At 33.5% G+C, this 17,151-nt stretch overlaps 1 protein-coding gene across 1 annotated transcript; it reads left to right on the top strand.

The window, feature by feature from the left end:
* The first annotated feature begins 813 nt into the window (after positions 1–813).
* On the top strand, positions 814–16,538 carry LOC124932539 (kinesin-like protein KIN-4C). The gene is made up of 26 exons (XM_047473190.1): positions 814–1,157; positions 1,253–1,399; positions 1,526–1,678; positions 1,802–2,046; positions 2,888–3,057; positions 3,190–3,314; positions 4,075–4,111; positions 4,202–4,293; positions 4,402–4,518; positions 4,588–4,701; positions 4,805–4,888; positions 4,962–5,175; positions 5,355–5,455; positions 8,307–8,405; positions 8,494–8,607; positions 8,878–8,994; positions 9,115–9,195; positions 12,821–12,892; positions 13,081–13,174; positions 13,240–13,271; positions 13,493–13,578; positions 14,318–14,389; positions 14,478–14,705; positions 14,790–14,925; positions 15,346–15,921; positions 16,086–16,538. The coding sequence occupies exons 1-26, from the start codon at positions 1,029–1,031 to the stop codon at positions 16,446–16,448; spliced, it is 3,798 nt and encodes a 1,265-aa protein (XP_047329146.1). The 5' UTR covers positions 814–1,028; the 3' UTR covers positions 16,449–16,538.
* Positions 16,539–17,151: the final 613 nt, after the last annotated feature.

Here is a 17,151-nt window from a genome sequence, read left to right as displayed (position 1 = left end):
TATCCATTTACTCTCACATATATATCTAAATTAACCACAACTCTCGATCCAACAATCCAGACACTTTAAAAATTAAGCATCATTATATATATAGAGAGATGTTAAAGGGTTGTACTTGTTTTGTTAGGTTGCAAGTTCAAATCATATCTATAGCATTTTTAATTTTATTTTTAACCGTTTTAAGTTTATGAGCGGGTCAACCCACAATCCGACCCAAGTATCCATTACTCTCACATATATATCCAAATTAACCACAGCTCTCGACCCGGAAATCCAAACACTTTAAAAATTAAGCATCATTATATATATATATATATATAGATTAGTTAGTTAAAAAATTGAATTTATAGTGTTAAATGTCCCCCGTTCATGAAAATTAGTGTTAAATTTAAAGTATAAAGTTTTATTAGTCTAATTGGTTAAAGTGTTGTACTTGTTTTATTATGTTACAAGTTCAAACCATACCTATAACATTTTTTATTTTATTTTTAACCGTTTTAAGTTTATGAGCGGATCAATTCAAAATCCAACCCAATATCCAATTATTCTCACATATATATCCAAATTAATTACAGTTTTGTTAGGTTGCAAGTTCGAACAATACCTATAACATTTTTAATTTTATTTTTAACCGTTTTAAGTTTATGGGCGAATCAATCCAAAATCCAACCCAAATATCCAATTACTCTCACATATATAACCAAATTAACCACAGTTCTCGACCCCCGAACAATTTAAAAATTAAAAATCATTATATATATATATATATATATATATATATATATATATAAAATATAATATACTTAGTTCACGTGAAACTCACGTGTTATTCTTTCAAATGCGTTTTCTTTCATTGTCCTCTCAAATTTGAATTCGGACCTGCTTCAGTTTCCCTTCTCTCTCTTCTTCACTGTTCCGCATCGGAGACAAGTAGACAACGAAGGATCTCACCACCCTATTTCCTCTCGTTCTTGCTGGATTGGTTTGTTGCCTCATAACAAGTTGTCATATTTTCTTGGTATAAAGTGATGGATAATCCGGAAGCTAAGGACCTGTCTCAATGTGTGAAGGTTGCCGTTAATATTCGACCACTAGTGACATCAGAGCTCCTAGTCGGCTCCACCGATTGCATTACTGTTTTATCTGGAGAACCTCAGGTCCTGTGTTCTGTACTCTTTATAGTCTCAAAGTTTATTCTTTTTTTTTGTTCTGAATAAAAAAATTTGATTTCTTTTTTCTTAATACTTAATAGGTCCAAATTGGATCTCATGCTTTCACTTTCGATTATGTATTTGGAAGCAACGGATCACCTTCTTCTTGTATTTTTGATCAATGTGTTGCACCCATTGTCGATTCTCTCTTTAATGGTTACAATGGCACAGTACTGGCATATGGACAGGTTCTGCATCTTTCTGTGTTTGTTTATATTAAAATGAAGAAACTCCAAGCATTTGAGCTATAAAAATCAATATAACATTTGAGATTTTCTTGTTTTTTAGAATAATTTTACATTTTTTTTCTTTAGACTGGATCAGGGAAAACGTATACCATGGGTACAAACTACAATGGAGAAGAACACATTAGTGGAGTTCTACCCAAGGCTATGGAAACCATATTCTCCAAGCTAGAGGAAAAGAAAAGCAATACTGAATTTCTTATTAGGGTATCATATATTGAGGTGGGTGTTCAACTCTGCTCATGAAGGGAGCTTTCGTTCTACTTATTTTTAATTGTAATTTTATAAGTAAAATTCTGTTAATAATCTAAGGCTTGCTTAACTTTTGAAGTTATTATATTTCAGATATTTAAGGAAGAAGTGTTTGATTTGTTGGATCGAAACCCCCATCTTGCTTCTCGAGTTGATGGAGTGAAGACGAATGCACCTTCAAGAACTCCTATTCAAATTAGAGAAACTGTAAGCGGAGGAATAACTCTTGCAGGTGTTACTGAGGCAGAAGTTAGGACAAAAGAGGAGATGGAATCATATTTGTTGCTAGGTTCTGCAGCTCGCACTACTGGGAGCACAAACATGAACAGCCAATCGAGGTATGCAGCCAATAAGTTACATGTTAATATCTTCCATTCTATGCACTACTAATGTATAGATTTAGTAATGTTTGTTCACTGTGCTTGTTTAAGTGATATCAGCAGCATATTAGTTTTATCTTATTTATTATAATATTTTGTGCACACCTGCATAACTTCATATCATTAACAATGTATTAATTTAAAAATGATTGTTTTTTTCCATGGCAGTATTCATTGTTTACTCAAAGAAGCAATGTTCTTTTCAAAACAAGATATGTAAAAGTGAGACATGAGTCATGGATATGTGTTAAATTATTATGTTGTTCCAATTTGAGTCGCAATCTTTTGCTTTCAAAGATAATTATTTTGTGGATTTGGAAGTTTAATGTTTTGTCAAATCTTAAGATTTGCAGGCTTCCCTTTATTTACATTTAAATCATTAGAACTAAAAGGACATTGAGAATTGAAGAGTTTCTTTTTTTGAGATATTCCTTGCTATCCTTTTTGAAAAGAATACTTTGTGGGTTATCATGATATAGTCTTCCTTAATTTTGTTTTAAGGAGTCTAGTAGTTCTGTAATGTTGCCTTTTCATGTCGTTTTCTCAAGATTAATTTGAAGTTAGGCTGTAGTTTGTGTTTCTTATGGTTACAATAAAGCCTAAATATATTTTTGGTGAATATTACATAAGATGTTATTCTAAGGATGAAAAAAGTACAAGTTTTTACTTTGAGAGGGAGATGGAGGCCTGCTAGCATAATCACCTGGATGTCCATTTTATGCTAGATCATGGCAAAGGAAAGTACAAGAAAATTATGATATGTTCTTATGTCATTTAGCGTGATTGGATTATTTTACAGTCGTTCACACTCGATCTTCACAATATCCCTGGACCAAAAGAAAAATGCATCTTCTTACCCTGAAGAGGTTCAAGATGAAGATAATTTTTGTGCAAAACTCCATTTGGTGGATCTTGCTGGTTCAGAACGGGCAAAAAGAACTGGAGCAGATGGAATGAGATTTCAGGAAGGTAATTTAGATTTCAGTCTGTCTTGACAACATTGTTACCCATGCATTTTCATTTTTGTCAAAATATGTTACAGGTGCGTTTACATGAATAATGCTAGCTTGACATTTTGATATTTTTTCATCCATGCTCCAGGCATTCACATCAATAAGGGCCTATTAGCCCTTGGAAATGTGATAAGTGCTTTAGGAGATGAGAAGAAAAGGAAAGATGGAGGCCATGTTCCTTACAGGGATAGCAAGTTAACTCGCTTGTTACAGGTAAATAAGTTTTGTTATTTTGTAGTTCAATTAAATAGAATAAATAAGTCTAATTAGTGTTGGGCCAGTTGGCTATGTCATTGATCATATAATTATAGCATATTTGGTATGAGAGATGTGGCTGCGACCAGTGCTTATGTCAAATCATTGGCACCAATGGATTCTCAAATTCAAATAAATGTTTGGCGTATGTAAACAACCAAACTAAATTGCATTAACAAGTTTAACTTCAATCCTTAGCGAGCTAAATGTGAAAAAGAATGTAATACTGGAAGTGTAGATCCTAAGTAGATAAGTGCCTCTTTTTCATGGAAATGCTAACTTTTATGAAATGTTTTGTTTCTCAAATTTTTTGCTGCTTTGGGTTTTCTATACGAGTGTTTATACACATAAATGCTGAATGAGAAATTTTAAGAAGTATTTATGATATAATTCTTGCATACTTGGTCATACCTAAGACAATATATCCTGATTTATAGTGTATTTCTATGGTAGGAAAATTATAACCAAAAGCTGATTGCTATTTTTGAATTGATCTGACAATGTTAAGGAAAAGAGGTTCAATTAGACCTTCATTGGTTTTATGTTGCCTATGTTATGTTATATTTGTTTGCTACTCAATAAACGATTGCTTAGTTGGTGGTATATATTTTATGCACCTCTTTGTCATGCTTGACTACTCAATTTTAGGCATCTCATGAGTCAGTGCAGTAAATGGTAATAGTTATTGATGTCTGACTTAGAGTGTGCATTTATGTAGGATTCCCTTGGCGGAAACAGTAAGACAGTCATGATAGGTACTAGCATTTCTATATTATGGTATATTATTTCGCGACTAGTTATCTGTTAGATTATCAAGTCAATTTTCCTGAGATTTGTAAATCCAGCTTGTGTAAGTCCTGCTGATACAAATGCTGAGGAGACCTTGAACACTCTGAAGTATGCAAATCGTGCTCGGAACATCCAGAATAAAGCAATTGTTTGTTTTCAGTTTCCCTTCTTTTCCTTTCCGACTTTATTTTGAAGCAATACATGGTTTTTGTTTTTCCTGATATTATTTATGTTTGAATTTTTCCTTTACTGTCAGATCAATCGTGATCCTATGGCATCTCAGATGCAAAAAATGCGAAGCCAAATTGAGCAACTACAGGCTGAGCTTCTCTTTTTTCAAGGAGATTCTGGTACTTCATTTGAGGAACTTCAGGTAGAAGCAATTAAAACTAGATGAAACTGTCCTTTGTTTTGGGCATTTTTTTATTATTTAATTTTGTAGATTATCAAGCAACGAGTCTCATGTCTTGAAACAAGTAAAGCTGAATTACAACGGCAGCTAAAAGAATGCCGAATTGCTTGTGAACATTACTCTCACCGTGCTCTTGAGGCTCAGGTTTCTACATCTGTTTGCTTAGGAAAAAAAGATGTGTACCATTACAACTTGCCTGCCTGTCATAAATGAATGTGTGTATATCTAGTGTGTTTTTCTTGTATAGGTTGAAAAGGACGAGTTAATTATGAAAATAGAATCAGCTCGCAATGGAAAAACATGGGATGAAATTGATATCAATCAAGATCAGGTTCATAAATTTTCTTATTGAAGTTGCTTCCACTAACAAAGTTCTGTAAAGTTTTTATAAAATCAAATTTCAGGATCTTGATTTGCTGAAGACACATGTGGGAAAGATACAAGAGTTAGAAAGAGAGGTTTTACGCTTAAAGAATACAGTACAATCCAATGAACTAAGACATCATAAATCTGATAGCTTTGAGTTTGACAACTATGAGATTGACTCAAGAGATTCCAGTTTCCTTGATATTTCCGAATATTCATCTGGTTCTTATTTGAAGAATCTTGCTATTGAAGGTAGACGATATGTCTCCCTAGTCTTTCATACTATTTTATGTAAAGACATTTATTTTATTATTCTGCCATTGACTAATCATGTGGATTATATTTCTCCATGTTAGGTTCTAGGAATCTTTTTACTATATAGTATTAGTTGTTAACTGCACTAGAGTTTTGATTGCACATTTCATTATCAGGTGAAGCCGATTACGAGGAGAAACAAAAAGAGCACTCATTTCTCCAGCAAAAGTTGGACAAAGAACTAAAAGATTTGGATCAAAAACTTGAACAGAAGGAGGTAAAAATATCTCTAAAAATTCAGTTGACTACTTTTGAAATAGAGAAGAGTGTTGAGACCATAAATGTAGTGTTCTAAATTGAATATTGTTCAGATACAGGAGAGGGGTTTCAGTTAACAGATAACCCCGTTAATAAGTTAATTAAGGGTTACTCCATTCTTTTATGTCTTTCCCGCCATGTATCCAGCTTATTCATTTGCCAGCTCAGCATAAAGATTGTCAGCTTATTCTAGGGTTAGATAACTTAACCCTAGTCCTTCTTCGTATCATTAGCCTCCCCTTCAACATTTGTTCGACCTCGAACGACTCCTGAAGACGAAGACAAAGAGACTGATTTTCCCAAAGCTAACAAAAATTCCGGAAATGTTTCTTTCAGAACAACTTTATTTTCCTAACTAGCATCCTCATCGCTTGATGAGGCCAACGAATCAAATATTGATAAGTACTAACATTATCTTTCCACACTATTTATTTCATCCATAATTGCTTTAGGACAAACACCCTGATCCTGCTGTAGAATTGTTACATTTGTATAACATTGGGCATTTTAGCAAGTGGAATATAATTTGTAAGCTTCCTTTCCCACTCTTGCAAGGCAGAACTTTGGATTTAATGCTCAAATTCTTCTTCCTCTTCCCGATTTCTCGTACTGTGGTTGTGACTACTAGAACCAGTGCCTATTTTACCGATCACTTCATTCATCGTTCCCATCAGTATTTCGATCCTATCGAGACGGCCCATACTCTCAACGTTCAACACAGATTGTGCTTGATTGTGGCTGCGGACTTCGTCTCAAAGTTCTTTCTGCGTTTGTCGTTGACTACCGATTTTGTTACTTTGAATGATGTATGTAACGATCTAATGGTTAAGGAATGAGACTTGAATCCCACATTAGAATTGTCGGGTTCCTATGTGTGGTTTAATAGCTCTTGGGTTCTCAACAACTAGCTTTTAAGGTGTGTCTCTCCTAGGAGTTGTTACATTGGTATCAGAGCGGCTACTACGTTAAACCGTTTGTGCCAGGTTGTGCGGGGAGTGCCCGGAATCTTGGAGATTGACGGGACCCAGCATGTGAATGTCAGGCAGCTAAGCGCGGGGAGGTTTTGCACTGGGATCTCTGGGAGATTGTCGGGTACCTTGCCGCGTGGACGTCTGACGGATAAACGGGGAGGATTGTACCGATCAAATCGTTAAGGAATAGGACTTGAATCCCACGTTGGAATTATGGGGTGCCTATCAGTGGTTTAATAGCTCTTGGGTTTTCCCACCTTAACAACTAGATTTTAAGGTGTGGCTCTCCCTAGGAGTTGTTACAAATGAGAAGTTCACTACGCATAGCCAAAGATTACCACTTTGATACCAGTGATAACTGAATATTTATAGTTGAGCTAACCCTAGCTTGAGGATTAGATCATTACATCTCCTTCTCAAGTGTAAGTCTTCTTGACAATATGTGTTTTTTCTGCCCTTGCCAACCTTTACTCCATTCCTTTTATATGTCTCTTTCCTGCTATTTGATTAAAAGCTAATTAACTATATAACTTGTTGAATTACTCAAGCTTTTTCATTTTCCAACTCATCATAAAGTTTGTCAGCTTATTTTAGGATTAGATAACCTAACCTAGTTCTTCCTCATATCAGATTGAGATTGAAACGTGTACAAGTCAAGTTTTATCACCCACAACAACATGAGGTTCCTCAAATCAATTGAATCTTTTGCCACCCCTCCTTGCTGGTAATTTTGTCGACGATTCAAACACTTTCTCGAATTTACCTTTCCCAGCTAGGATAATTAGTAACAGCAGGGAATCAATTTCCATATAAATTAATTGGCCCATGAAGTACCTACTGTCCTTTTTAATACTATAGGTTATCTCACCTCTCAATAAATGAAATGAGCTCTCCTCCTTGTCCCCAAATAAGGCATATTTTATTATCAACCACTCTAGTCTTCATTACTGGTTTAGCATAGTGCTCAACGCAAAGTTATAAACTTGCATCTTCCCTTCTAAAATTTGATAAGTAAACTGACGGTAAATTAGTCTCCGTTTGCAAAAGTTACTCCCAACGGCGTGGTTCCTTCAATACACACCTTAATAGTTGTTCAATAACTCCTTCAATGAACGAATGGTTACTATCACAGTCTCTGCAGATTGTAATCTGTTTTTTCATTACATATTATGCGTATTACTGTAACCTGTAGTTATATGAATTGGAATCCAGAATATTGAATCCAGATGTAGTAATTGGAAGGATATTAAGAGCCGATTGAATATCTAAGGTTGAAGTGTATACTCTCTGGAAAATCAGAACTATATATACTGTTGAAGGATATTAAGCAAGCAGTCGGTATCGACAAATTCAGCTTGAACTGTGGTGGAAACTTGAATGAAAGGGGAATTTAAGGAGGTGTGGGCGAAATTCCAAGAAAACGTTGAAAGGCTCGCCTGAATGGAATCCATGATAGCATCGCTTCATGTTACTGTTGTTAGGCTCAATGTGACAGTGGATGAAATTGGAGGAGCGGCTGGAGTTGTTAGAGAACGAGAACCAGGTCACCGCGTCAATGACAATCCTGAACAACCAAACCTGTAAATGAACCACCAAAACCTAATATATATATATATTTTAGGGTTTGTTTGTTTCAAGTAGCTGGTAGCATCCTCATAGAAAGATGCCAATTCTAATTCAAATAGCATAAAATGTTGCACATGAGATTGTGTCGAAAAAGGTGGATTTCGTTCTATATGTAATTATCTAAAACTATTCTATATGTAATTATCAACACTGTAATTTTCTATATCTTATTTTCTTCTATACATGATTGTCTTCTCTTTCAATTTTATGAAGGTGGAAATGGAGCAATTCAATGATCTTGATACTTCAGATCTTACGCAACATTATGAGAAGAAAGTTCATGAACTGGAGCATGAGAAGCGGGTGTTACAGGTTTATTATATTCACAATTTTCTTGTGAACTTCTTCACTGATCTCACTTAACTGATATTGTATTTTGTTTTCGGATTTCCCATTCCAGAAAGAGATACAGCAACTCAAGCATTATCTTGAAAATATCTCATCCAACTCTGATGAAAGTGCTCAGAAATTGAAGGAGGACTATCTTAAAAAACTGAATGTTCTTGAATCACAGGTCAGCTTCCACATACCTTGTAGTTTCCACAATAACCTTTTCACTTTGTTCAGAAATACGAGCTTTACATAACCCACTAAAGTAGTTCACGTGACAAGAGTGGTTCTTAAGAGATCAAATGTCACGCGTTCGATTCCCACCTAAAACGCTTTAAGTTGAAGTGAAGGTCATGACTGTGAGGGGTTATGCTAACTTTCAACCTTCTAAAAGAAAATACTAGCTCTAAATGTTGCATTTTGTATTGAAATATAATAACTTCCTCTCATGCAGGTGGTGGAGCTTAAGAAGAAACAGGTTTCTCAAGCTCAACTCCTAAGTCAAAAACAGAAAAGTGACGAGGCAGCTAGAAGATTGCAGGATGAGATTCAGAGGATAAAATCCCACAAGGTTCCATTTAAAAAAAAACAATGCCTTTCTGTAATAAAAGTTCCATTTCATTGTTTCTGAAATGTTCTCAATAGAGGATCTTTCATCATATTCATATTCTAATTTTTATTGATTGTTTAGGTTCAATTACAACAAAGAATCAAGCAAGAATCTGAGCAATTTAGGCAGTGGAAGGCTTCAAGGGAAAAGGAAGTTCTTCAGGTATGTTTATTTATAGATATTGAGATATTTCACCTCAATGTCATATACTCAAATATATCCTATTAATATAATGACCTTTTCCTTAAAATTCTACATTGGTCTACCTATCTCATACTCCCTTTCAATAAATATTAATTCTTATTAGTTAGTAAATTCATTATAAATATTTAACTTACACAGGAATTTGGAATAAATTATTTTGTTTGCTGCATAAAATTCCTATCAATGCCTTCATTACATAATGTGCTAAAAGTAATGTATATTTATTAAGCTATATACTTCACGAATTAATAGTGTAAGGCATCTTAATTCTGTTCTAAATAATTTTATCTCAATTGTAGTCCAGTAATATGATGAATATAAAATCCTTTGTATCAAACTTGTAAGGTTTAATTGTGCAGAAATTATGAGTATAACAAACGTGATTAATCTTAGAATTAAGTTACTAATGTCATAAGTTATTTAATGCAATTATCTATTAAGGTAAATACTTCACGAATTAATAATGTAAGGCATCTTAATTCTATTCTAAATAATTGTATCTCAATTGTAGTCCAGTAATATGATGAATATAAAAAACCTATGTATCAAACTCTTAAGGTTTAATAGTGCAAAAATCATGAGTATAACAAACGTGATTAATCTTAGAATTAAGGTGCTAAAGTCAAAAGATATTTAAGGACAATTCTCTATTTTTTTTTGGAAAACGGTTAAAACCATTTTATTAAAATTCCAAAAGTGTGAGGGTCAGAAATCAAAGCTAGACAAACCCTATCTATGATTAAGAATAACAATCAAAAGACCCTCAAAAAATTGATTAGTAGCATTCATACATTCTAAAAAAAACAGAGATTACAAACAGAAAATACTACATTCAAACCTAACCATCCCAGCCTATTAATTTATAGATGATTATTAATTAGATGATTATCCTTATATATTAAGATATACTAGTAATTTATTTCTTTAACTAAACATCCTTCCTTATTTCTAATTATGCGCCAACACTCCCCCTTAAGCTGCGTTACACAAGTTGTACATGCCCGACTTGCAACTTAGCTCTTCAAATCTTTTTTGTACAAAGGCCGTGGTGAGAATGTCTGCATTCTGAACAGCAGTTGGGATGTAGGGAACAGCAGTTGGGATGTAGGGAACTGTGATTTCTTTACCTTAAATTTATCTAGTATGAAGCGCTTGCAAGTTTCTATCATGATTAACTGACATGGTTAGTTTTTAAAATTTAAATCGAGGTCATTAATTGGGTTTGTAATAGCAAATGAAATTTTTTAATTTGTTGGCCACCTCAAAATTTTCTTTTAATAGATAAACCCATGTTGATGCAAGTTTTAATAAAAAGAGATACCAATCTAGCTCAAGTATGGAGTTAAGACTCTCCAAGGTCCCCACACCTCATTATGAATAGGAGAGAAAAGATGTGTGTGCAGATAATATATATTCAAGTAAACATTTCTGTATGTTAAACCAATTCACAAACTTTACAATGGAAGAATTATGATGTTTATTATGAAACAAATTGGGTATTAGTGGGCTAAATATAAAGAACTAGGATGACCAAGTTGATAATTCTATGCCACTACTAGAATGAGTTGAAAGGGTTGGTGAAGGTATGGTATGTGGCTTTCAAGATTGAGGGTGTATAATCCAGACACTGGTATAGCACTGCCAATCTGCTTCCCTGCATCCATCTCCTGATAGACAGACAGCATATTATTGAACTTAGCAATACATTTTTAATCAGTACATAGTCTTCAAACTGACAGAAGATTGCATGCTACTATTCAGCCGATAGAATTTTTTAGAAGGTAATTTCATTAGAAATCTTAGTTGATCCTTCTCCTAACACAATTGCTCTCTCATTATCAATTGTTGTAATACATGTTGAACTTTTTGAGGTATGATACTTGTGTAAAAGATTAGGGTTGTTTGTCACATAGTTTGAAGATCCCGAGTCAATAATAATCCAGCCACTGTTTTCACCTTGGACAAAAAAACGTGTTAGGAAATAGACTTGTTTTTCTCAATTGATCTTTTGTAGACTTGATCTTCAATGTATGAAATGTCGTTGTCTTGATTCTTGGTCTATTGAAGCTCTTTTTAAACATGAATCTCAACACAGATCAGTAGACGGTTAAACTTTGAATTAAAATTTAATGATACAAAAAATTAAATTGAGACAAAAAAATTAATGATTTTATACAGAGATATTATTATAGTTGTGACTTTTAGATAATTAGGGGACCATAAATTTATAATATATAATTAGATAATGGACTAATATTATAATATATTTATAAGTGTTAATATTATAATATAAATTAGGGTTAATATAAATGCAATAACATAGGTGGCACCTGATCTTACTATTAACCTTATTATTAGCTGATACCTGATCTTACTATTAACCTTATTATTAGCAGATATTTGAAGATAAGATGAGAAGAGAAGCTTGATTGAAAGAACTGCAATTGGATAGATGAGATTAGGTTTAGTTAGGTGAGAATAGGATTGGAGTTGTGAGAGAATAAAAATTAATCTTGAGAGCTGAATAATCGATTGAATAAATCTGCCTTCCTGCTCAACTACTCATTTAAGGTTTCAACTGCTGAATCCTCCTTTCCCGCCTAAACCATTTCCAGCTATCAACAACCAACTCATTTTCTTGCCTTTAATTCAATCACTAAATGAACTACAATTTGAAATGCTTGTCGGTAATATAACTGTCAATGGTTACTACTACTCATCGGCGTATTCTAGTGCTTACAACCCTATTCTCGTTTCCCTTCATAACATAGACATATTACCTTATTGTGTCATTAGTCCAGCCTTAGGTTGATTCTCGAGTGGGTTTAAGGAAATGGAGATCAACCTTTTGGAGGGTGGTTAATTTCTCGTTTTTGAAACCTCCTTGGTCTTTATCTAAACCATCTTTTCCTTTTGTTAGGATTCGTGGGTGGTATCACATCCACAATCCTCTAATTCACAAACATGATTAAATCAATAAGAAAAATCAAAGCAACGAAATAACACAAACACCAATATTTAAAGTTCGAACAAATTGTCCTACATTCACTTTTCAAGGCAAGACCAAGGCTCCTCCACTATAATCTTTGGATACAAGGATTGTTCAAGCAATTAAATGGTCTCTTTTGCATTCACTCTCAAGTATCCCTCCAAGGCTCACTCTAGCCGAGAGACTCTATCTTGTATCCTCCATAAGTTGAGTCTCCCTCTAATACCATGCATACCATGCAAAAAGTAATATTTTAGAAAAATGTGTTGTATATTCCCAATAGGGTTTATTTAAAATACAAGTTGTAAATTTAAGGATATGCTTATCTTCCTACAAACTAGGAACTATTTACTAGGATAATTACAAGTAGTTAGTTATAAATACTAAACTCTAATATCTTTCCTTGTAAACTTAATTGCTAATTATCCTAATTTAGTAGCATTATCTACAATACATTATGCATACTCTTAGACAATCATCCTTCTATAACTATGTCTCTCCTAATGTTCCATTTTATAAAGATTACTAAGTATTATATAAATATTTTACGACTATTAAATTGTTAACCCTGTACATAAATTTTCATATCAACAGCTAAAGAAAGAGGGAAGAAGGAATGAGTATGAGATGCATAAACTTCTAGCCTTGAATCAAAGACAAAAGATGGTAAGCTCATTGATTTATGTAAAAGTATTGACTTTCTAAACAAAATTAAGCAAACAAATATATGAATATATATATATATATATATATATATATATATATATATATATATATATATATATATATATATATATATATAAAGTTATAAATTTGTTTATGTTCATCAACTAATATATCATTTTTTGTGTTAGGTTCTGGAACGAAAGACACAAGAGGCTGCTATGGCTTCCAAAAGACTGAAAGAGCTCTTGGAATCAAGAAAGTCTTCATCACGTGAAACATCTGGTAGGATACTTAAACTCTTTAAGGTGGGATGATAATCTATTTCTTGACCACTTTCCGTTTTATAGGTCATGCAAGTGGCTATGGTCCAGGTATTCAGGTACTGTGCTACATTGAATGATACTTCATAAATATATTTTTTTTCCATTTTCAAACTTGTTTGTATCTTCTGAGTAAGAGCAAATTGGTTTTATTAATGGGTTGATGATATGTGCTTTTAGTTGAACTGCAAATTTATTTGTCCTACAGTTCCTTCATTCTTCCTAGTGTTTTTGTACATTCATGATAGTGCTAACTTGATCCAACCTTTTGAATTTGAAGGGGCTGATGCAAACGATTGAGCATGAACTTGAGGTGGTTGTGCGTATGCATGAAGTTCGCTCAGAATATGATCGTCAAATGGAAGCGTAAGTAGTACAACCTAGGGTTGGGTTTACCCAATTCAAACCCAAAATTAGTAGTTTAGGTAGTACATTTTGGGTTGGGTTCGAAATAATTATATTTACCAGAATTACCCAAACAAAAAAAAATGAGTTGTTCTAGTGGTTAGACATTCTTCAGTAGTGCTTGGTTTCCAGGTTTTAATATCAGTAACAACAGTTTGTTTTGTTTTAAATTAATTATCTTTTTTTTAATATTTTATGAAAATACTCCTCTAATTGTTTTGTTAATAAAAATTGATCTTTAAACTTTATTTTAGTTCAATTTATACAAATTAAGATATCTTAAATTTTATAAATTTACCTAAACTAATGTTATTAGTCAACTTTAATTTATTGAAAATAAAATATAATAATATTCTAGAATTTAACATTTACTTAATATTTAGTAAATCATTATAGTCTCAATAAATGAATTTTAATATTTAGTAAATGAATATAACCTCAACAAACCCCTGGTTGTATAAATACTTGCTACGTGAATCGGGTTTAGTCTTGCATTATTGAATTTATCATGTTCTTACATTCAAGTTTTATATATTTCCTCAAATTAATAGACCAACTTAATTTAAGTTACTGGTGAGTAGATGGGAAAGTGTGTGAGGAGAAAACTAGAAAAACAAGGTGAAACTGTAACTTTTTATTATGATTATTTAACATGTTCATCGGCTAAACTAAGCTGGAGGAATTTGTCTTTGGATTTCAGGAGAGCAAAAATGGCTAAGGAGATGGCGGAGCTCAAAGAAGAAGCACATGATATAAAGCAGGAAAATTTAAGGTTCCTTAAAACCTTTATGGTGTAACTTTGTTTCATCAGTTTCAATTTAGAATGACTAAATATGGTAAATACAAAATTTCTTTTGTAGTGCTTTCCCTGAAACAATGTCTCCTGGAGCAAAAAAATCGAGGGTCTTTGCATTAGAATATATGCTTGCAACTTCATCAAGTGCCCTTGTTGCGATGGCATCACAATTGTCTGAAGCTGAAGAACGAGAACATTCTTTTAGTGGCCGGGGACGTTGGAATCAAGTTCGTTCACTTGTTGAAGCAAAAAATATCATGAACCATTTATTCAACTTGACTACATCTTATAGGTAAATTCTTATTTGAGACAGTAAAATTCTTTGTTTTTCAATTCCTAATTTCTCCAATACTAAACTTCTTTTCAATACTTAAAGGTGCCAGTTGAGGGATAAAGAAGTTGATTGTAGAGAGAGAGACTCAGAAATAAAGGATTTGAAGGAAAAAGTAGTCAATTTAGCGAGACAACTGGAAATGCAAAAGCTTGCATTTATTAGACAGGAGAAACTGCAGGTAACTTGCCTTTTGTTAGGTAGCATTGAAAATTATAATTGCAACCCAAAAGTATATTGCTTTAGAACTTGTATGGTCCTTTCTAAAATATCTAATTCACCATGCTCGTTGTGTATTGACTCATGACAGAAATTGACTATGACTAAAAGCACAAACGATAATATAGTGAACAGCGAGAGTTCACCCTTGAATGATGAACTAGAATGTTTATATAATCCGCGAAAAAAGGTTTCTCCCTATGTTATTACTATTTACAAAGCTGTTGACCTTTTTCATAATTGCATTTATGATCTATTTATTAGAATTAAGAACCTATGAAAAACACTAAACACATTAATTTGGGAAAAAAGTATTTAGCATTATCATTTATCTGAGTTATTCTTTTTTACTTGGTTGATTTATTTGTTGTATTGTATATAGGGTGCTCGAGCATCTTTCAATTGGGGAAATACCACTGCAGAACAAAAAGAAGACATGGATATATGTGAATCAGAGGATTCAGACAGGAATGACATGGCTGACGAAGACAGTGAATGTGAACAAGATAAATCTGCAAAGCAGCAACAAGTTAGGAAACAGAACTCCAAAAGTAATAATTGTCCGAGTACTACAGTATCATGTCAAAATTACATCAGTGATTCTGAGAATCCAAAATCAGAAACTCCTCCAAGTGAAGAAGAAGGGGCCACTAACGGCGTTGCAAATATTTCTGTAATTTGTTGCACGTGCATCAAAGGTTCTTTGTTCAAAACGTCAAAATGCCAATGTCAGGCTAATGGGAAAAACTGCCAAATTTCATGCATTTGTGCAGTTAAGAAGTTCTCAAATAGAGACGTACAATTGGAAATTCTTGATTCAGATGAAAAAGAAAAGAACAAGAATCCTTTTTCCCATGATGCAAAACTACTCCAGAGTGCATTATTAACCAATAAAGTTGATGAGATGGACCAAGAAAATGGTCTGAGAAGAAAGCCTCTATCTAGCATCAGAAACAAGGTATATGACTCTTAGTCTCTTCGTATTGCATATAAATTGATCCTTACATATATGATATTTGATTCTTGGTTCTGGAGGTTGCCATCAATATATATCAAGTGGAGTCTATCTTTTAAAGGAGTATGTATCTTTTTAAATTAAAACTATGACATTTGTTTATGCAGGTGAAATCCAATGACACAAAACTTCCTAACCAGAGAAAGAAATGGACGAAATCTATTATTCAGCTTGCTCCCGTGGCTCCTCCTTCTCAGCAAAGCGTAGAAGGCAGTGCAGAAGAAATCTCATTTGCAAAAGAGGAGAGCTCAAATACTACTAAAGAAGCAGCATCATACAGTATTCCTTCATGGGCAACCAGATATCCAACCTCAAATTTTAACCTATTAAGAGATGGGAACTCCGAAAAGAAACAGCATAGTTTGTCAGTTGTTGCTATTATGGAGTCATCATGTCCTCCTCTGATTCCAAGAAGTCCACACAAGCAGCAAAAGGTGGTGGAAGAAAAGGAGAATCACCATGGCCTATGATTTTAATGTGAACTACTTGTACTTCCATTTTTGGTGAGGTTCTTTTTTTTAACCAACTACTACATTTGTATGAACTCGTAACTCCACCTTGTGGCCTTGATTGTTTAACCATAAGAAACTGCTCTATTTGCTATGGCGTCGCTTCTGTTGGAAACGAAATGGACAATATTGGATAAAAACATTGTGATGAACAAATACATAAAATGAGAATAGGACTAACATTTGATTCTCTTAAAATTCAAACCTCCTTCCCAAATTACAAAGAATATGGGGAGGGAGAAGCATAGATCTTCGATAATCTACTGGAAATTATAAAGTGATAATGTTTAGATCTAGGGAAGAACAACACCTTAATAAGAGATTACAGATTCTGCAATCAGATAGATGAGATTAGAATTGTAGAGGAGAATAGGAATTGAGAAGAGAGAGTTATGACTAACCTTAGATTGAAATATTGGTTGAATAAATTTCATTCTCAGTACTGCCTTCTTAATCATTCAATTGCTGTAATTTTTTTTCCTCCAAGTTTTTCCGCCAAAACTAATTACACCTGTCCAACCCAACTTCTTTTCCCTCCAAAACCAATTACAACTATCCAACCCAACTTTTTTTCCCTCCAAAATTAATTTCAACTGTCCAACCCAACTTCTTTTCCCTCCAAAACCAATTACAGCTGTCCAACCCAACTTCTTTTCTCACATTT

Source organism: Impatiens glandulifera, chromosome 3, assembly GCF_907164915.1.
Source record: "Impatiens glandulifera chromosome 3, dImpGla2.1, whole genome shotgun sequence".
Classification (NCBI taxonomy): domain Eukaryota; kingdom Viridiplantae; phylum Streptophyta; class Magnoliopsida; order Ericales; family Balsaminaceae; genus Impatiens; species Impatiens glandulifera.
Note: the sequence above shows the minus strand (reverse complement) of the source record. Positions and strands in the feature narration are given on the sequence as shown.

Excerpts from the sequence above, each read along its gene's own strand:
- LOC124932539 (XM_047473190.1), top strand. The coding sequence starts at position 1,029 with ATGGATAATCCGGAAGCTAAGGACCTGTCTCAATGTGTGAAGGTTGCC. Across the intron at positions 3,058-3,189 it reads TGGAATGAGATTTCAGGAAG|GCATTCACATCAATAAGGGC; the intron begins GTAATTTAGATT and ends TCCATGCTCCAG. Across the intron at positions 14,926-15,345 it reads TTAGACAGGAGAAACTGCAG|GGTGCTCGAGCATCTTTCAA; the intron begins GTAACTTGCCTT and ends TATTGTATATAG.